This window comes from Panicum virgatum, chromosome 3N, assembly GCF_016808335.1.
Source record: "Panicum virgatum strain AP13 chromosome 3N, P.virgatum_v5, whole genome shotgun sequence".
In the NCBI taxonomy this organism is placed as follows: Eukaryota; Viridiplantae; Streptophyta; class Magnoliopsida; order Poales; family Poaceae; genus Panicum; species Panicum virgatum.
This window is the reverse complement of record NC_053147.1, coordinates 15,162,612-15,183,008: the sequence shown is the minus strand read 5'-3', so window position 1 is coordinate 15,183,008 and position 20,397 is coordinate 15,162,612. Positions and strand designations below refer to the sequence as shown.

Below are 20,397 nucleotides of genomic sequence, written 5' to 3'. Positions count from 1 at the left end.
ACTCTGTGTTTAGCTCGGGTACGTTATTGACGGAGCCGCACAACAGCATTCTCTTCATGGCTGATGAACGGTTCTGACCGCGTTTACTTGTCAACTACGGGGCCCAAGGTCAGACTCAGACGCCAGCGCGACTGCTGCTGCTGCTGCTGCTGCTTGCCACTTCCCTTCATCAACTGCTGCCGTCATGTCTGCTTCGTTTCGCACAGGAAATTTGCTAGAATTTTTTACTAGGTGAGAGCTGTATTTTTCATCTTCTTTTGAATTCAAATGAGGTTCCATGACCAGTTCAAACTCGATTACTGTATTTTTTCCGGCCCCACAAGTCAGTACCAGTAGTTTTTGAGAGTCTCGGTGCAAGAAGGAACAGCTCAAGGATCGTGTTACCTTGGTCCAGGATTAGCGCCGCACGACGATTATCATTGCACGGCTCCCCCTAGTTCTTCTCCGGGCACACGCAGTCAAATTCGTATCAGTGACGGCTCGTCAGCTAGCTACTTCCGGCTACTTCTCTCTCTCGTCCTGTTCCTCCTTGAGCAAACACGAGCCTTGCCAGGACTCGAGCCACACGCAGCAATGTCGTCGAGGGAGGATGAGAACGCCAAGCCCGTGACCGTGAAGATCATCGAGACGGTGTACGTGGAAGCCGACACCGCGGACGACTTCAAGTCCGTCGTCCAGAGGCTCACCGGCAAGGGCGCCGCCGCCGAGCCGGAGCAGAGCAGCAGGCCTCCTGCATCGCAAGGTGCTCAGGGCAGGACTGGCCAAGGCCACGGCTCTCGTGGCGATCACAAGGCGGCTGGCGGCGCCTCCGGCACAAGGCAGAACGGGTGAGATCGATCGATGTGCATTTGAACACGAGAGAATTGTTCTTCCTGATTTGCCATTCGCGCAAGGTCTTCTGCTGTTGATTTCATCTCTCTTGTTCTTTTCTTTCTGTTTCCTTTTTGCAATAAGCTAACGGCATCAGTACTGCTTCATCCGAATCTTGTACTACATATTATGAAAAATTATGAACACCGGTCTTTTTTTTTCTAAAAAAAGATGAACAGCAGCCTTGCTGTAACTGGTGTGTCTATGCATGGTACAATTTTACTTCATGTTTAGATCATCATCAGCTTTCATTCAACTAGTTGTTCATCTACTGATGATTCACATAAGGGAGGATGTAGAAGTAGCACATAGCGGCGCTGAAGATTCAGTACGAACAAAAACAGAGGAAATAGAAAGATTAGACGCATTTAGCTGTTCTTTGTTGCGTGATGGTCTCCATGTTCGTTCAACGAACGAGGGAGACCAGCATATTAACTAATGGAATCCGTGCAGTAGTTGCCCGCAAGTCTATTTCACTGTCTCACCTCACAGCCTCACGCAGCAGTATCGATCCCAGCTTTATCCACTGCACGTTGAAGGAATAAAACGGCTGACGTGCGTGCCTGTCCTAGATATGATTCGTAATTCTATCCGTAAGAGCATCTCCAGCAATAGCCTCTATTTTCAATCCCTACTTTATTGAGTAGGGGTTTCTCCTATTTTTGAAGGCTATAATTTTTACTTTCAACTCTAACAATAGCACTTAAATTTCAGCCCCTACTCTCCAATAATATATGGGACTCATGCATCAGTGTCTCATCAATTTTTATTCTTTCTTTTTTTTCCTTCCCTGCGCAGGATGATGCCCCTATCCCTCTCTCGCATCTCTCTGGATGCATCTATCGCGTCTCTTTCTCGGTATCACTTTTCCATCCTCTCTCCACCCGTTCGGCCGGTGGCTCCATGGAGCCAAGAACCATCGCCGAGCTCGGCCGATTTGTCTTGGGGAAAGCCGGAAGGGCTCGAATCCATGGGCTGGTGCGCGGGCATGCAGGATCTCAGGTGCCGTGCGGGCAAATGGGCAGCGACCGTCGTGCGGAGCGGGATCTCGGCCGGCCGCTCGGGCGGAGCTCCACTGCGTGTGTGCTGCTCCATCGCCGCGCGGGTGGGAGCTCCGCCGTGTGCGAGTGGGCAAGCAAGACGTGTGCAAGCAAGATTCGTCGGTATGTGGGCGAGCGAGCTCCAACGGCACATGGCGGTGGTGGCGGCGGAGCTCCAGCTTCGCGTCATGGCTCGCGTCGCGGGTGGAGGCCGGCATGAGGAGTGCGCACGGCTCGCCGGCGAAGGCCGCCGTGCGGAGTGCGAGAGACGGAGCAACGCGGGCTCCTACTCCGGCATTGCGCTAGATCCAGCTCGAGGCTCGAGTCTCTCTCTCTCTTCACGAGGCTGGAGCCGGCGAGCTGGGCAGGGGCGCTGCTAGGTGCTGGCGAGGCCCGCGGCGCCGTGCGGGACGGCAGCACAGAGGCCTAGGCAGCGGGGAAGCTCTAGGCCTAGGCTGCAGGCCCGAGCTCCCCACCATGGCGCAAGGAGCGGGACAGCGTTGCGAGCCCGTTCGACAGCGGCGGTGCGGAGGAGCTGGCGCTGCAGACCCAGCCCACAGCGGCAGCACGCAGGAGTGGCAGCAGCGGCGACGCGCAGGAGCCTCATCTCCCACCGATGCACTTCCCGGCTCGCTGCCGCGCGCTCCTCTAGCTCACCCACCGATGCGCAAGATCCGCCTCTGCTCCGACCCGGCGGGCGGGCAGGAGCTCCGCCGCGTGCGCGTGCGGCTCCGGGAAGCGGCGCGGGCAGGATCCGCCGCGGGCGCAGACGGCTCCGGCCGGCCGGCCGGCGGGAGCTCTGCCACAAGCGCGGGCGGATCCAGTCGAGCGCGTCAGAGCTTCGTCTCGTGCCGCCAGGAGCTCCTCCACGGGCACGGGCGGCTCGGGCCAGCTGGGCGGGCGGGAGCTCCACCGCCGGCGAGACGAGGTGCGCAAGGGAGGCCGCCGGGCGGCGCACCAGAGAGGAAAAGCTGCGTATCCGGCCGCCGGTGCGGAGGTCGGGTGGCGGCCGGCGTGGAAGGGGTGGATCCGGCCGCCCGACTGCGGCAGATCCGGCCACGCGGGGGCCCGGACCAAGGCCGCCGCCGGTCCGTCGGCCTCGCCGGAGCTGTCGACGTCGTCGGTTGGTGGCGGCGCGGGAGAAGCCCGGGAGAGTGGAATAGGAGGCTCCTATTGCTGGGGGCTTGTGATTGGAATTTGGAGACCCATGCAAAATGCCAGCCAAAATAGGAGCCCTACTGGAGTTAATTTTTTTCCTCAAAACTCCTAAAAAGTAAGATGAGAGCCTGTTTAAGGGCCTCCACCGGAGTTGCTCGATCTCGTTCAACACATGCAACTGTTTCGGAAAATTCAATTCTGGGCTTCCAGAACCTGAAGGGTATATATACATAGGATATATGGTACCTAAGTAGTAGAGAGCACCGTATTTTGAATTTTTGGCTTTATTTCATCTTATTTCAAGGAAAAATTCAGACATTATCCATCAGGTACATACTATAAGCAGCTCATCTATCGTACGCGTGGTGCCCAATACACAAGCAGATTATACTTCTTAATAAAAAAGCAGATTATACTAGATGCGGTATATATGTTATAGTATATATGATTATTCAAAGATTTGCCTACTGGCCGGCGGCGAAGGCGTCGACGGGGAAGGTCTTGGTGACGCCGGCGAGGCTCTTGAAGTGGATCTTCCCGGTGGGCGGGTCGTCGACGGTCATCTCGTTGACGGGCGGCCAGAGCATGAGCTCCTTTGCCTTGACGCCCTTGAGCTTCTTGATGCCCTTGGGCTTGACGTAGGCGGTGATCTCCACGTCGTAGCTCACCTGCTTGCTGATCTTCTTGAACTGGTGCTCCACCTTCTTGCGCTGGCTGATCCACATGTACCCCGTGTCGCGCACGAACCCGACCTCGATCACGTCCTCCAGCGGCAGCAGCCCCAGCGGCAGGCCGAACTCCTCCAGCAGCGCCACCGCCATCTTCAGGCCCTCCTCGTGGCCCTTCTTCACCACCGCGCCCTCCCTCTCCGCCATGGCTGTTACGCTGTTAGTTCTTGGTGTGTTGCTGCTTTGCAGAACGGAGGTGAACGATCTTGTTGCTGCGGTGGTGTGTTCTTGGAGCGGCGGTGCATGGGGTGCTTAAATAAGGGCGAGTAGGGGCGAGCCACAAGAGCGCGGAGCCATGTCCGCCTAGGACTCGCCGTCGGTTTCGGAATCGAGCGCGGCGTTTGGACACGCAGTCGGCGTCGGGGGCTGGACCTGCGCATCGCGTCGCGGATTTGGGGTTGTCAACACCGAGGGGCCGGCGCGCACAATGGCATTCTTGCATGGTCTTAGAAGCATATGGATGTAGCTCCAGATTCATGTTTAAACTCAAACTAAGAGATGTGTTGCATGTGAGCCAGTGGTCGACGGTATAGTTAGCCATGCAGCCCGTGACCCGGTGGCCCGCCCAGAAGCCCGTTTTTTTGGCCCGGCCCGAACCCGGCCCGGCCCGGTCCATTTCGTGCCCGGGCTGGCACGGCCCGTGCCCCGTGCCCGTGACTGGGCCGGTACCCCCGCCCGTGGGCCGACCCGGCCCGGCACGGAGTTAGCAGGCCGGCCCGTTAGTGGCCCGCTAACTCCAATGCACGGGGCCTCGGGCGCGGTCGCCGGTCGGGCGCGGCCCAGCCCAGCTGGCCAGGGGAGGGGGCGGGGGAGTATATTACTCCGCCCGCTCGCCCGCGGCTCCCCGCCTCCCCCCGCCCGTAACCCTAGCCCCCAAATCCCCAATCCCATTCGCCCATTCCCTCGGTCCCTCCGCGTCCGCGGCTCCGCCTGGCCGCCGCCGCTATTTCGGACGGCGAGCGGCGACCCGCACGGCCGCACCCGCTTCCCCCGCCGGCTTCTCGTCTTCCCTTCCGTCTCCTGTGAGTAGATCTTTGGTTCCGTCGCTTCGGTGAGCAGATCTCGCGCTCCTACGCACCTAGCTGGCTCGCTCCAATACTGGCCGGAGTTCGCAGTAGTCTTTGCCGTCTAGCCGTCGTTGTCTCTCCTCTCTACGGCTCCGGGCTCCGGCTGCGCAGGTACTCCGTAACCCTAACCCTAACCCTCGTCTTCCATCTCCATTCTTTTCCCTACCCCTAACCCTCGTCTTTCATCTCTGTCTTGTCTCTTGTGCAGGTCTCGTGCACTCGGGGCCGCCGGCCGTTGAGGAACGGAGCCGCCGAGGGTTGATGCGAAGGTGGGCTGCACCCTGAGGTCGTCGTGATGGACGACATGGAGGAGTACACCGTCAACGATGACCTCAGGGCGTGTGGCCTGCCCGCGGACGACGACGACGACCTGACTGCCGGCGCTGAGGCATTGTTCGGTAACAGTGTTGCTCCGATCAATGTCGATGCCCCTGATGCCGGCGCTGGTGCTGGAGGTGATGGCGTCGGCGCGTCGGCGACTCAGACGCCGTCCTCGACGCCTACTACCTCTACTGCCAACAACATCGTGCTGAAGCGTGCCAGGTCTGGTGCCTGGAACGACTTCGAGCCGATCTTTGAGACCTTGCCCTCTGGCAAGCAGGTACGAATCGCTGCCAAGTGCCGCCACTGTAATCATGTTTTGTCTGCTCGGTCTTCTTCTGGTACTGGACATCTGCTCCGTCACCAGACGCAATGCGTCAAGAAAGCTAAGCATGCTGCTTTAGTGCAGTCCCGCATCCAGTTCAATGGTGATGGTTCAGTCACTGGTTGGCAATACAAACCTGATGTTGCTCGGAGAGAGCTGTGCCGGTTGATTTCTAGACTTGATTTGCCTCTTGGTTTTGGCTATGAAGAAGCATTTGAGGAGTACATTCGGCGTGCTCACAATCCTTGTTTTTCTAGAGTCTCTAGACAGACCACTACTAGAGATTTGGAAAAATACTTTCTTGAGCGTCGTACTTCTCTAATTGATAGCTTGTGTTCTGTTACATCTGTTTGCCTCACTTCTGACATTTGGTCGGGCAATGCTAAGGAAGACTATCTTAGTGTGGTTGCTCATTTTGTTTCTGCTGATTGGGAGTTAGAGAAGAGAGTCATTAGGCTTAGGCTCATTAATTGCTCACATAATGGTGTTAACATTGCTGAACGTGTTGAATCTGTTGTTCATGAGTTTGGTTTGACAGATAAAATCTTTGTTGTGACCCTTGATAATGCTTCTTCTAATTCCAGAGCTATGTCAAAGCTCATTCCTAAGTTTGTTGGTTATCTTGGTCCTGATCCTGCACCACTTGACAATGTTAACAGAGAAAATAATAATGCATTGCGTGGACTCTTGCACCAGCGATGCGCATGTCACATTATAAATCTCATTGTCAAATCTGGTTTGAAAAGGATCAAGTCTTATCTTGAGGCTTTTAGAACTGCAATCACTTATTTGAACTCTTCTAACCAACGCATTGGTGAATTTCATAACTATTGCATTGTTAAGGGGGTTAAACCTCGCAAGTTTGGTTTGGATATGGATGTGAGATGGAACTCTACCTATCTCATGCTTAAGCATCTCATACCATACAAGGGCACTTTCTCGACCTTTATTGCTGCTAATTATGGTTTGGTTAATGGTGAGCCACTACTCAGTGAAGGTCATTGGGCTGTTGCTGAGAAAATCATGGAGTTTCTTGGAATTTTTTATGAATCAACTGTTGCTTTGTCTGGTGTTTATTATCCAACTAGTCCTCTGATGCTGCATCATATCCTTGAAATTGCTTGTCATTTGCATGCCAGAGAGACTGATCCTTTGCTCATGAGCATTTTGACTCCTATGAAACTGAAGTTCCTCAAGTATTGGCAAAACATCCCTCTTTTGTATTCCTTTGCTTTTGTTTTGGATCCAAGGGCCAAGATGAGAGGATTTCATAATATTCTCCAGCTTCTTTCTTAGTCTGTTGGTGTTGATTATTCTAATTATTTCACTGAGGTAAGAGCTGAACTGTACAAACTGTATAACAAGTATGAAAACAAGTATGGTGCAGTTAGGTTGCAGAGGCCCTCCAACATATCAGGAACATCTGGTAAGAAAAAAAATGCTTGAGGTAAGATATATGGAGCTGCTGCTGGTACAAGTCCCTCTTCTCCTGCTCTTGCATCTACAACTTCTGCTGCTGTATCTGTGCCTCTTGTTTCAGAGTTGGCTTCCTACTTGGACAGCGACACTGTCACATGCTTTGATGATGATTTTGACATATTAATTCGGTGGCATGAGCACAAACTGACATATCCCATTCTGTCCATACTAGCAAAAGATGTTATGTCTGTTCCAGTTTCTACTGTCTCTTCGGAATCTTGCTTTAGTCTCACTGGCAGGGTGATCGAGGAGCGTCGACGACGCTTGGCGCCTCATAATGTGGAGTACTTGACCTGCGTCAAGGACTGGGAAGCTGCTGATGCAAGGACGCAGCATGATGTCGAGAAGTTGACGCAAGATTTGGAGTTAATGTTTGGCATCAAGGACAATGCTGAAGGGCAGGCTACTGGAAATGAGTAAGTGCTTCACAAATCACAAGTAATCATTGATTATGTACAGTTTCATAAATCAACTTCATTGATTCTTCTCTTGTCTGCCTTTGCTAGGTCTGTCCCAGCCAATGGCTAGTCATGAGAAGGCAAGGGGCAAGGCTGGGCCTAGGCAAGAGGCCAGCAGCATCACCAACACCAAGTAAGCAGTGCTGTTTCACTATTTTGCAATTTGATCTTCTGTTTGTAATGTGCTAATGAGTCTGCTGAACTTGAACAATGTGATGTAATTTTGAACAATTATAGAGTTGGGCTGTACTCTTTTTCCCTTCCTAGGGTTTCTCACAAGGGTGAGTTTTACCTAGGAAGGTTTTTAATGAGGCAGCAACACTTGATCACATAGATCAAGTGTTAAAACAGCTCTATAATTGTGTTATCACTTACCAGTTAAGTGATATTTTGCTATATGTCTCTGTGTATGCCTAGCTGTGATCTGTGATTTATTTTGAATTAGATTGCTTTAGATTGCTTGTTAAATTTGGAGTAGGGTGTGATGTATTTTGAATTATGGGCTTCGGGTGGCCCGGTCAGCACTATAGTGCCGGGTTCCAGCGGGCTGGCCCCGCACGAAATAGGCCCGTGGGCCCGTGCTTGGGCCGCTGGTAGAGCCCGTGGGCTGGCACGGCACGGCCCGACTTGAAATTGGGCCGGGCCAGGCACGGCACAGCTAAGAGCGGGCCAGGCCGGGCTCGTGCTAGGGCCGGGGCGGGCCAGGCGGCCCGAATGGCTATCTATAGTCGACGGACACTCGAATTAATTGTGTGGACAGCAAACTATAATATGCAAAACATGCTATGGTCGAATCATAAGCGCGAGAAAATAAGCGGCACACTATAACTGACAGATACTGAGATTGATGAAGTCATTATATGTAGTTGTCTAGTTGTCAAAGGGCACCTTGCCTGTCATCTCCTAGAGAAAATTTAGGAAAATACGAAGACTATATCGATTAATTTTTTTTATTTTCAGTTCAAATGAGCACGTTTCTTCAGAAGAAACCTAAGTTTTATACTCAATTCACTAAAGACATGGTACACTTAACAAGTTTGGTATCTTTACTTATTGCTGGGGGTGGATTTATTTTTTTCTTTTTTATTCTGTTTAGATCTATATGGATGGTTATAGTCAAAGCAAGTATGACATCACACGACATCCTTTGGATAAGTTAGATCTAATATAATGCTTTAAAAAAAGCACCTCTAGCCAGTCAAACAACCCAGTTTATAGTCCAATTTTTAACTATCCAACCCTTTTGTAAAAAATTATAAAACTCCAAACATTCTTAGTTGGCTATCAAAATATGGGCATGCTAAAATATGGGCATTACCAATTTTTTTATCAAAACCTTGTCAATTCTAGAATAACACTTAGTTAGGTGGGTCATTTTGGAATCCAACCAAAAATGTTCAAAATTATAGATTTGCCCAAGCATACGGTAGACATCAAGCATGCCCTCCGGTCCCTCCAGCTACATTTTGGCATACGATAGACATGCAAGCATGCCCTCCCTCCAGCTATTGCGGCTTATAATGAGCTGGGAGGACGTGCTCCAGCGTACAGTTAAGCAATGGCAATCAATTCCGTTTGAACCATGGTTCAGCGATCAAAATGAAAAGGGCGTTCCCGCCAAAAATAAAAAAATAAAATAAAAAACCTACCACAAGCGGCCGTCTAAAGCCAGTCTCGGTGCACATTTTAATGGCACGATTATTTAGACTGAGAACTAAATAATTGTGCTAGATAGATTTTATGGTAATGAAACTTTCCCCACATCTCATAAAACTCTATCCTTCTATCTCCTTTCTATATCAGCAAAATTGATAATATTTAATATCATAAAACTATTTTGAAACCTCCATTGAAACTGACCTAACCAAACTCAACGACCCACCAAAGCATTGCCAACACACTAATACATCTTTTGGGATACACCAGAGCTGAGATGCAGCTTAGTTATTCGGACATGCAGAGTTGACAGCCGATGTGTGCGGCCGATTTGCCTAAAGTCTCGCAACACCTTTACCCGCCTCCAGTCAGTCCAATCCTCCGGCCGCCTAGGGCCGCATGCATGACAGACTTTAGCATTAGCTTATCTAAACAGGAGGGCTAAACTTTAGCGAAAATTTAAAAACTTAAGCATATAAATGAGTGCTAATATCTGCTAAGATAATCCAAACAGACCCTTGTATGTGCTTTGAACTGGTCACACTCCGGGGAAGCAAACATCGCAACGGGTCGTCGCCGGAGAAACGGTCTATCCAAATCAGTGACCCGCCCGAGCAGCCGGCAGCCCGCGGCTTTCATACGATGACTTCGTGCGCCGCGGCGGTGGCGGCGGCGCACTTTCGACGGCCTCAGCCGGCCGCTTTCGCCCCGCCGGTCGCCGGTTGTGCGCGGCGTACAGTTCGGTTTGGTAAGCCAAGGTGGGTGCACGGGCGCGCGGGTTTTGAGGCAATCAATAATCCACGGCTTTCCCGTGCGCTTGCACCGGCGCCACGACCATCTCACCCTTTCCTTTGGTCGCGTTAGGCGGGGCGGAGCGCTTACTGTGGGGAATCCCAGCGCGGAAGTGTTGGGCCGCACACCTCAGTTTCCGGCCTGCGTTAAACTAATGGGCACCATTTGGAGATACAAGATGGGCCTCGCCGGGGCCGGACGAGAACAGGGCCCACTATGGTTGTCCCAATATTCTCTCCCTGGGCCATTCAAAGTTGCTACACAGTACACACCATTTCGAGGTATTCTGCCACAATCAGCCTCATTCTGTATCAGAGTATACAAATGCCAGGCATCGATGATCAGACGCAACCCATGCGAAGCAAGATCACTTATTCAGTCCATACTTTCACACAGATCTTTTCTTACAAAACTTTCACACAGACCCTCCCCCATGCTATTCGATGAAGGGCCTATTTTATTCCGGAAACAAATACCCAAACTTCCTCAGGTCTAGCAGCTCACACACGTTCAGGACTTCAAGCAGTCGCTCAACACATACACCACCCACTCTTAACTCCGGAGGCAAACTTTCTCTCTTTCTCTCTGCGCACCACCTCAATCTAGGAAGACTGCCGGAGCTCCGGGCGCACAAAGTCTGCGTTGGCAGGGACGGAGATGTCAACGGTGGGCCTCAGCTCTGCGCAGACCTCAATGGCACCGTGCACGGGGTCGGACATGAAGTTGCTGATGAGGTCCTGGTTGATCGGGGCATCCTTGTCCACCGTCACAAAGGCCTGCTGCGTCAGGATGTAGTCGAAGCGCGGCGCCCACTTCCTGGATCCTAGGCGAGCCGTCGTGGAGCAGTTGTCCACCATGAAGGCCACGCCGCGGGCATGCATGAAGGGGTTCAGCGAATCCACTGACTCGATCACGCTCTCGTTGATGATCTCCGAGTAGGAGTGCCCCTTCTTCCTCAGGATCTCAATCTACAGACATTTCACAGCAGCCAATGGGTAAGGTACAGTCCATTGACAACATGGGGTTACCATAGGTTGCCGTGTGAGAAGAGGTGGAAGAACCTTACCTGAGCCATCATCAGAGCAATGTACACTCCAGCAGTGAAGGGATGCAGTGGGCCAAGATCGCCCTCTGGACGTGTCGAGCGCACCTTTTCACCAACCTTCCACATGCGAGTTTGATCAATGTTGCCCATTGGAAATGCTGGTAGTCCCTCTTTCTCCTGTGGAAACATAATTATTTTATCTTAACTTGCGTCGAATCTGTTAACATTGCCTTGAACACAACCAACATTAGAAATGACAGTTTAGTGTAACAGAACTCACATAAAACCTCCGCCCAGCCAACACCACGCTCCGGATTTCACTTCCGGAGGCCACATCTTCATAGCACTCGAAGAGTATATCCATGCAAGGATAAAATGAGGCACTGTAAGCCTTGTTGAACTCCTTCTTACCTTCCTCGCTCAAAGAGTTGTAGACTTCAAGCATCCCCTAGGGTAAAACCAGGAAAGTGGATCACACTATAATAAGCAAAAGACTGAAAACAGTGCCGCAAGGATGAATAATAGCTTCGGTCAAAAACAAAAAAAGGATGAATAATAGCATACCTTCTTTGAGATTGTTTTCGAGATAATCCCAGTAATGCCCTCGACAGTGTTTTTGTAGGCTGACTCTTCATCCATTCCCTGTTCAGTGTACCTCCTAAACAGAGCCTCCACAATGCCATGTACAGCACCCAGCAAAATGCCTGTAATTTAAATGGTTAGTTACAGAGTTACAGTACAATCATTAGAGGCAACATGAAGAGTTTACAGTTTAGTAGGCTCACCCCGCTCTCCAAAGATATCACTCTTGTACTCCTGTTCCAAAGTGGTAGCAAATGTGAAGGGAGAGCCAAGTGCAATTGACCATGCTAGAGCAACATCAGTTGCCCTTCCATCAACGTCCTACACAATGAAACAGCATAAGTAAAGCATATCTCCTCACAATATGCATTCTGATATGATTTTCAACGGATCAAAAAAGTACAGTAGAACAATGGAAAGCAGAGCATTGATAAGTGCAGTGAAGCTCCAGAAATACTACATTAAACATACCTGGTGCACGGCAAAGCTAGAGTTGATGCCAGCTCCATTTACTTCCTTGCCCTGAACATAAAGCCTACGGACGGATGGACCCATTCCCTTGGGGCATACAGCAATCACACTGATGTTCTTTGGGAAATCAAGCCCAAGCGATTGCAAATGTCCCAGAAGAAATCCATGAGATAAACCAAGAATGCTATTTGGTTTCATGTAAGAGAAGATCTTCTCATAGTTGTCTGCCTGTAGAAAGTAAAATACAACTTTATAAGGATTAATAAGACTGGAGAAGTGTCACACAGAAGGATGCACATGAAGCCACACAGCTAGTGAGCATGAAGCAAACCTGTGCAGCATCTGATATCAACAATAACACGAGATCGCTGCCTGAAACAGTCTCCCAAATATCGCCCAAGGTTCCACTCTCTTCGGTGAATCCAGCAGCACGTGCTTCCTCAAAAGATTTGGAACCTTTCCGGAGACCAATCTGAAAGCAAAGAAGCAGCAGCATGTTGGACTGACAGGATAGTGCCGTATATACCAAAGGAGGCAGAATATATGAGGACTCATAATTGCCATGTCCAAGTTGCACAGAATAAAGAATGATACACTGCCTCCGCTCCAAGTTAACAATTACAAGAAAATAGTTCAGAGGAATATAAAATTAGAAACTGGATACTTCAGTGAAGCCCCACTCCAAATTAACAGTGTATTGTGTTTTGTAAACCCAAAATGTAAAGATAATTCAGTCAACGTGATTTCCGTATCAAAAGAAACCCCATGTCCCCATGTATCAAAAGAAACCTCAAGTGAAGAACTAAACTAACCTTCACAACAATGTCTGACTTTGCTTCGGCCAGTGAATCTCTCAGGTTCTGGGCTTGTGCAGGACCCTGCAAAACGAACATCGATCTGTTACGAGCCAGAACACAGACATGTAATTAGAATTGATTTCCTTGCCCTGAACCCAATTAGCAGTAGAAATCCATGTGAATTAGGTGCCATCTAGACATATGACCACATTGATGTGCCGAATCAAGCCAATAGTCTCTCAGTCCACAATCATAGCTACATATTCTGAACATACACATATGACCATCTACATGGTTGCGGAAGCGAAAAGTGTTTATGAGTATCCAACACAAGGTGGCATATCTGTGTCGAACCTGCGAGCCCCATCCAATGACACCGATCTGCTTGACCCCCTTGAACGCCTCCGGGAGCAGCGGGAACAGGTTCCTCCCGCCCCTGACAATATACTGCACCACAAAAATTGGACACGAGTTGAACAGCCCGTAACAAAACAGAGAGATTCCCCACCGGCCACCGGATAACAAAGACGATGGTAACGGGGAGCGCACCTCCTCGTGGCCGGCGAGCGAGACCTTCTCCTTCTTGAAGACGGTGGTCTCGAAGTCGAGCGACGGCATGGCGGTGCCGACGGCCGGCGGCGCCGAGACCATGGCGGCGACATCCCGGCGGCGGGCGGCGGACGCGGAGAGGAGGCACGCCGGCTGGGTGGCCGGGAAGGAGACGGAGGCCGCGGCCGGCAGGATTTTGGGCACCGCGGCGGCGGCTAGGGTTTTGTGGTGCCCGAAGGCAAGGGTCGAGGCCGCCGAAGTTTGCGCTGCCATGTCTCGAAGTCGCAGCCGCAGGGGAGCAGATGGCGAGCGGCGGGGTGGCGAAGTGGTTGGTGGGGAGGGCGTGTCAGGGCTAATCAAGGTGGGTTTATTATACGGCTAAGCCAGCCGTGTGAGGAGGCCGTCGCCGGCTGCGACCACCGTGCACCAGCACCACCACTCACGTGCGCGCCGCCGGGGCCTGCGCGAGTCTTGGCAGGATGCGCCTGGCCTGGAGATGCGCGATCGCCCCGCGCGGCTCAGCACTCGACGGCGTCCTTTCTTAGCGTCCCGGCGCTCTTGTACGCACACCCATGCCATGCCGAGTGCCGACTGCCGAGAGCGGGAGACACGCGCAAGCCAAGCCGACTCCTTTCGGGCCTGCCTTTCGCGTGAGATCGTACGATAGGCAGCGTTGTTCATCTTGTTCAGGGTTACTTGCCGCATTATGCCCCCTTTTTTTTTCTTGAGCTTGTTGGTGAGGCTGTTGTCCTGTTGATTGAGAGTACTATCATTTTCGAGTATTATTGTACAACTTGAATTTTGTATTTTGGTTTATAGGTAAGTACTTGGTTCTATTATTAACTGTGCTCGTAGTGGCTTAGCACATGACTGGCTCTGTTTAATTCCAAAAAAATTTGCACAGTATTCATCATATTGAATCTTCGGACACATTCATGGAGAATTAAATGGAGTTGAAAAAATAATTATTTACACAGTCTAACTGATTAGCACGAACTGAATCTTTTAAGTCTAATTAGTCTATAATTAGATATTATTTGTCAAATAACAACGAAATGTGACACAGTATCAAAATTTAATTTTTTTCACCAACTAAACACACCCTTAAATAAGATTGAGCTGTACATCACAACATATGCGTGTGCGGCAGCCGAATCAGCACCGAAAACGACGCCAGCGAGGCTCCGTCTGATCTGGTGACGTGGCTGCGACAACAGATAGGATAAGCGTCCTGCGGGCAGCCCAATGGGCCAAGGGTCGGGGCAGGCTTAGAAATGCACGAATTCGGAACCCAGTGACGCTAAATCCAATTTGGGCTGGGGCCGAAATGAACTCGGGCTAACATAAGTAAGGACTATAGAAGAGAAGGAATTTGAGAGAGACAGAAGGGGGGGGAAAAATCTGAACAGTGTAGTTCTATTCAACAATCTCTGAAAATATAGTTTTAAAAAAAAACAATCTCTGAAAATAATCATTCAAGAAAAAATCTGAAAAGAAGGCAGCTATGGCTGCTGGGTATATTACTATACAGGTAGTTTTCAGTCTCCGTAGTACAGTACGTAGCCACGGGGATAATGGGTGTCGACTGTGGATGATCTCCAACGCTTTTCTGTAATGCTCCACCATTTCTATCCGAGGCAGCCGACCCACCATGCATGCCGCCACCACTCAATCACCTTTCTGGGATCGAACGAGTAGCATCTGCACGAGCTAGCCGCCCAAAGCTCAGCAAAATATTTGCCCCGATCGATCATGTGTGCCCCCTCACTCCCTAGGCACATCTAGAGGCTGGAATTCAAGAGTGATTTTTGCTGATGTACAAAGGATTTGCATCTGAAAACTGAATTTACTGATCAAGCAGCAGAAACTTACCGATGCAGTACCCAAAACTCAAAAGTGAGTTCGTCCACATCAGTGCCAAATAAAATAAAGTGCGAAACCTAGACCAGGAAAGCCTTTTCCCATGCCTGAGTGCCTAACAAGTAGTAACATCTCATCATCGTGTATTCGTGTGTACACGACTACACTACACGAGGACCCGTATGCACAGAAGCTAATAAGGAAACGATCACGCAGCCAGACTTCGGGGAACACCAGCCGATTCCGGCCGGGATGCTACCCAAAATAATCCAATCTCTGTAGTTCTGACAATCAAGCATGTTTTTGTCACGCGATGACGAAAGAAATTCATCCTAAAAGAGTTTGGCAGTTTCATGTTATGTAGGTTTTTTTTTTTTGCTCCTGCATCTACGTGCGGGCGGTCACAAGAGGCCCGATGCCGGTCGAGGCGGCTCACCGGCCGGCCCCCAACTCAAAGCCTTTGCAGCCCCCGGGCGGCCGGTGATGGTGCCACACGGTGCCACCAGTACCACCACGTCAAGACTCCCGCACCCCAAAGTGCTCCACACGCCAGCCGAGAACCGAATGAAACCACGAAATCCAGACCACTTTCCCCACAAAACGCCCGTGCCGTGCCGTGCAGTGCCGTGACGAGCCGGGAGGCCCCGCAACCCCAAGTCCCCAACCCAACAGCCCGCCTCGGCGTCGCCGCGCGAAGACGACGCACACCACCACCTCGGCATCGTACGTGCGCATGCACCGGCTCCACCTCCACCTCCACCGTGCTATGCTAGAGCGAGGCTGCTAGCGCTAGGCGCGCATCGTCTACCAATCGGCATGGGGGCGGTGGATGGCGGGCCGGCGGAGATGAGGGCCGCGGTGAGGCGGCTCAGCTTCGGCGCGCCGGAGGAGAAGCGGGAGGCCGCGGGGGAGGTCGCGGCGCTGGCGCGGTCGGACGAGCGCATGAAGCGGCTGCTGCCGGAGCTCGGCGTCGTGCCGCCGCTCGTGGCCATGCTGGCCGACGCGCGGGGCGGCGCGGCCGCGCGGCTGGCTGCGGCGGGGGCGCTGCTGGAGCTCGCCAGAGGGACGCACAGGTTAGTCAGTGGGGTCTCTGGGTGTTGCGGGGGGCCTGTTGGTTGTTTGCATGCGTGCTGTTCTCCGATTCTGCTTGTGCTGGTGCTGTTCTAGATATGCTGTTACGAGCAACTCCAGCTGGGAGAACAAATGTGCTTTCAAATGAAAATTTAATTGGTGGAAATCAAAAATCAATCTCCAGCAGAGGGAATAATGTGCTTTCAAATGAAAATTTAATTGGTAGAAATCAAAAATCAATCTCCAGCAGAGGGAATAAATGGGCTGCTACTTTAGAGGCCCTCTCAAATTTCTCCCCCCACCCCCTAATTTAATTTGGTGGCTTTCTATTTAGACTGCCAATATGTGGGCCCCACCAATTCTTTTTTTTCTTCATTTCCTGCCGATCTCCATCAGCCCCCGCTCCGGCCCGCCGAGATCTCCGCCCTGCTACCACCGCCCCGCCGCCGCTACGCCGCCGACCGCCCTAGCCGCCGTGCGGCCCTGCCGGCCGAGGCGCCGCCGCTTCCTACTATCATCCTGCTTCATCCACTTCGGCCTCCCCGCACCCTGTTCCGCGAAAGGAGCCACCTTTCTCCTCTTCGCCGCCCTGCCGCCATCCTCCCCCATCGGAGCCTTGGCGGCCATGAGCCGGCCGTCCTTGCCGGCGGGTGCAGCCGCGCCGGTTCCCTCCTCCTCGCGGCCGAAGCCCGGCGGGATCTCGAGCTCGCCGCGTAGGTGCTCCGGGTCCAGCGGCCGCACGTGCTCGAGGTTGTCTTCCGTGTCAGGGTACGCCGCCCGCCGACGTGCTCTCGTTCGACACCTTCAACAGTGGCGTGCTGTGGTGAGCGCGGATGCGCACAACGGCGAGCGTTGCGGGCTGTGGCGCGCGCGGGCGTGGGCGTGGCGGCCGGTGGGCGCGAGCGCCGGCTCCCACGAGCGCGCGACGCCTACCCCCGGCGAGCAGCCGCTCCAGCCGCCGGCCACAGACCGCGCCACACATGCCGGCCGTCTCGCAGCACTTGCGGCGACCCTCCTCCGCGCGCTCGCTCCGGTCAATCCCCGCGCCTGCGCTCGGCGTGCCTCTTGCTCCCGCAGCCCACCCCTCCATTCCCCATGTCGCGGGCCGCCGTTGCTACACCGGAGTTGGCCAGGCTGCGTCGCGCCAACGCTGGTGCGGGCTCTGCACCGCCTACGCCGCCGGGGCTGGCCACGCCGACGAATGGAAGGCCCGGCCGGAAGCGGCGGAGGTAGGCGGTGGCGGCCAGGGAAGATAGGGAGGTGGCGCCGGCAGGGGAGGCGGGACGTGCGGGGTAGAGGCGGCGGGTGGACGCCGAGCGGGCGGCGGCCCCGGAAGGTGGCGGTGGCACGCGCGTCGGCGGCGCAGGAGTAGAGTGCGCACTGGGCTCGGACGGGGAGAGGACAGAAAAGAGAATGACAGGTGGGGCCCAGAATTCAGTTGGAAAAATGGAAGCCCAATTTACTCAGCCTACTGGAGTGGATGTCCATATTTGGGTGAGTAAAATTTAGAAGTGAGTTTCTAAATGGATATTTGCTCATCTAAATTTGGCAGTCCTACTGGAGTTGCTCTAAGACTCAGATTTTCAGAGCTCATAGGATTTTCTTCTTGGGGAAAAAAAAACACAACCAATGGTATGGTATTAGTATCGCCTTCTTCATGAGATTTGAAATTTGGGAGAATTCAGCCAAGAGTAGCCATGCATGTCCATGTTTGGTTACCCTTGACAGATATGTCCCTTGCACGACCTTGCTCTGACGAATCCTCTCAAATTGTTCTGAACTTTTGAGCAACATTTGTTGAAGTCCTTCCAGAAGACCACGCACACCCACCATATCCTGCTTTCCACAGCCATTAGGTGCGCACTGGCCAACTTCTGCTAGTCCCCTCACGCCATTCCTGTCTGACAAAACAATCGATCGGGACCAAAATGTCAGCGCTTTACCGGACTCAAAGATTTCTGCCAATTAAGGCGTACAATAACCTTGAGCAGGTGCATCGCCGGCAACTTTGCCGGCTATTTGACTTCGGATGCTACGGACCTTTTATTATCGTAGTACCATCCGGCCTTTCGCATTTCTGCAGAGAAACCCTACCTGAATGCACCTAACCATGTGTTATATCTTGCTTGTTCAACCATGTAGACGAGAAGAACAATCAGAAAGTCATTTGCACTTTTTTTAGCTTCACACCATATTGGTATGTGGATATGGACATATGGTTATGGGTCCCATGTAGTGACAAGCTTATACATGGTGCGCCAAGGAAAGATAGGCATCATCGGTCACGTGCTGAGAAATTGGATACCCAGTTTTTACAGGTTTTGATGTGGACTTGCACTCAGCTCCTGAGTTGCCTGTACAACATGCTGTTGGATCGGCCACCAAATGACGACAATGGAATGAAACTGATAGCCACCACAATGGTGATTGCTCTATAGGTCAGTTGCACCCGTGAAGCACATAGAACAGACGTGTAATCCAATAGACCGTGACGCATGAATCCATGGAGGAAATTTGAAGTGCCCTTGCGCATGCTCCTAGAAGCAACAACGCTTGCTCCAACGCATGCTCCTTGCGCATGTAATCCTTTAGCTGCTTGATTGCATCCAACAGTTCACGAGTTCAGAATATTAATGAATGGATCCGGTATCACTGGATTTTTTTTTGTCGAGCTGTATGTACTAATATACTAGTAGCACCGCAGTTTTATGGAAAATTTGCAGCCGTTCTCTGAATCTCCCATTCGAGTTTGTTATACGGTGCATCTGTTGCCATTTTGGCTATCTACTGAAATTCTGATGGGATCTGCTTTTTTGTTTCAGGAACAAGGTGCACATTGTCAAGGCCGGCCTGCTCAAGAAGCTGCCGCCGCTCATGGACGACAAGGACCTGGCAAGAAGCCAGCAGCTCGCGCTGCTGGTCCTCTCCATCTCGTCGTTGGCCAACACCGACTTCCCCCTCTCAGCCTCCGAGCTCCTGCCGTTCCTCGTCGCCACCCTCAGCGCCGACCACGTCCCGGCGGACACGAAGCTGCCGTGCCTGGCCGCCCTCCGCAACCTCTCGACGAAGCTCGAGCACGTCCGGGCCGTGGTCTCCAGCGGCGCGGTGCACGCGCTGCTGTCGCTCGTCCTGGACAAGAAAACGTCGGAGGCTGCGCTGTCCATCCTCGGGGAACTAGCGGCGGCGGGCGCGGCGGGGAAGAAGGCGATGGAGGAGGACGAGGTGGCGCCCAGGGCGCTCCTGGAGGCCATGACGTGGCACGGGAGCGCGCGGTGCCAGGAGCACGCAACGTACCTGATCATGGTGCTCGCGCACGGCAGCTGGGCGCTGCGGCGGCAGATGCGCCAGCTCGGCGCCGTGCAGGCGCTCCTGGAGGTCTCGCTGCTCGGGAGCCCGCTCGCGCAGAGGAGGGCGGCGAGGGTCCTGCAGTGGTTCAAGGAGGAAGGACAGAGCAGGACCAGGGCGCATTCGGGGCCGCGCTTGGAGGGCGCGTCGTGCCACGGCGAGGGCGACGGCCAGGAGGCGGCGGATTGCCGGGACACCGTGGACAAGATAGTGAAGCAGAGCCTCGATAGGAACATGAAGTCTATACTAAGGAGGGCCACGGCGTCCGTGGACCTGACAAATGTTAAGCTGCTCGTTGCGAGCTCTAGCTCCAAGAGCTTGCCTTGCTGAACTCGATTAACCATCCAGCGCTCAGTTTTCCCTTTTATTTTGGGCGATTTAAAGTGCATTTTGTCTCGTCGCTCTGGATCCAACAGGCCGCATGTTTCAGCACGAGATTCCTCCTCGGTGCATGCTGCGGCGAGGCGTCCATTACACTCCAGCCGATGCAAATCCAAGACATGGCCACACGCCTGTTTCAGCTCATTTTAGCACGGAATATTGAAGGGACTTTTGTAGTTCCAATCTTCCTTTCCACGATTTTATCTCCGTCTACAGAATACAGATGCACCATTTTAGCACCTGATGCACGAATCTTGAAGGAATCACGGATGTAGAAAACTGAGTGTTAAATGCTTGTCGGCTTGTGACCACCGATGTGAGCTCCAGCTTCGGCCCAATCTAAACGGCCCAAGAGAGGACGGCCGCCTCGCTCCAGGAGGCCTCCTGCCAGCGAGGACGGGC

General features: G+C 52.6%; 4 protein-coding genes across 6 annotated transcripts; 2 read left to right on the top strand and 2 right to left on the bottom strand.

The window, feature by feature from the left end:
* Nucleotides 1-3,336: 3,336 nt before the first annotated feature.
* Nucleotides 3,337-4,187, bottom strand: LOC120667411. The gene has a single exon (XM_039947491.1). It carries the CDS (start codon nucleotides 3,941-3,943, stop codon nucleotides 3,533-3,535), a length of 411 nt encoding a protein of 136 aa, XP_039803425.1. The 5' UTR covers nucleotides 3,944-4,187; the 3' UTR covers nucleotides 3,337-3,532.
* A 639-nt stretch (nucleotides 4,188-4,826) lies between these two features.
* LOC120664568 (zinc finger BED domain-containing protein RICESLEEPER 2-like) lies at nucleotides 4,827-7,856 on the top strand. 3 transcript variants are annotated; one of them, XM_039943832.1, is made up of 4 exons: nucleotides 4,827-4,974; nucleotides 5,072-5,464; nucleotides 5,594-7,404; nucleotides 7,495-7,856. In XM_039943832.1, the coding sequence occupies exons 2-3, from the start codon at nucleotides 5,159-5,161 to the stop codon at nucleotides 6,803-6,805; spliced, it is 1,518 nt and encodes a 505-aa protein (XP_039799766.1). In that variant the 5' UTR covers nucleotides 4,827-4,974; nucleotides 5,072-5,158; the 3' UTR covers nucleotides 6,806-7,404; nucleotides 7,495-7,856. The 3 variants fall into 3 exon arrangements, with proteins under 3 accessions (XP_039799766.1, XP_039799764.1, XP_039799765.1); XM_039943830.1 differs by having other exon boundaries at nucleotides 5,072-7,404; XM_039943831.1 differs by having other exon boundaries at nucleotides 4,828-7,404.
* A 2,393-nt stretch (nucleotides 7,857-10,249) lies between these two features.
* Nucleotides 10,250-13,790, bottom strand: LOC120664567 (ketol-acid reductoisomerase, chloroplastic-like). The gene is made up of 10 exons (XM_039943829.1): nucleotides 13,339-13,790; nucleotides 13,144-13,236; nucleotides 12,805-12,870; nucleotides 12,324-12,464; nucleotides 11,993-12,220; nucleotides 11,725-11,842; nucleotides 11,504-11,643; nucleotides 11,220-11,387; nucleotides 10,961-11,116; nucleotides 10,250-10,862 (listed from the first exon to the last, which is right to left on the bottom strand). Exons 1-10 carry the CDS (start codon nucleotides 13,609-13,611, stop codon nucleotides 10,497-10,499), a joined length of 1,749 nt encoding a protein of 582 aa, XP_039799763.1. The 5' UTR covers nucleotides 13,612-13,790; the 3' UTR covers nucleotides 10,250-10,496.
* A 2,044-nt stretch (nucleotides 13,791-15,834) lies between these two features.
* Nucleotides 15,835-19,948, top strand: LOC120664566 (U-box domain-containing protein 13-like). Its single transcript, XM_039943828.1, has 2 exons — nucleotides 15,835-16,271; nucleotides 19,092-19,948. The coding sequence occupies exons 1-2, from the start codon at nucleotides 16,015-16,017 to the stop codon at nucleotides 19,942-19,944; spliced, it is 1,110 nt and encodes a 369-aa protein (XP_039799762.1). The 5' UTR covers nucleotides 15,835-16,014; the 3' UTR covers nucleotides 19,945-19,948.
* Nucleotides 19,949-20,397: the final 449 nt, after the last annotated feature.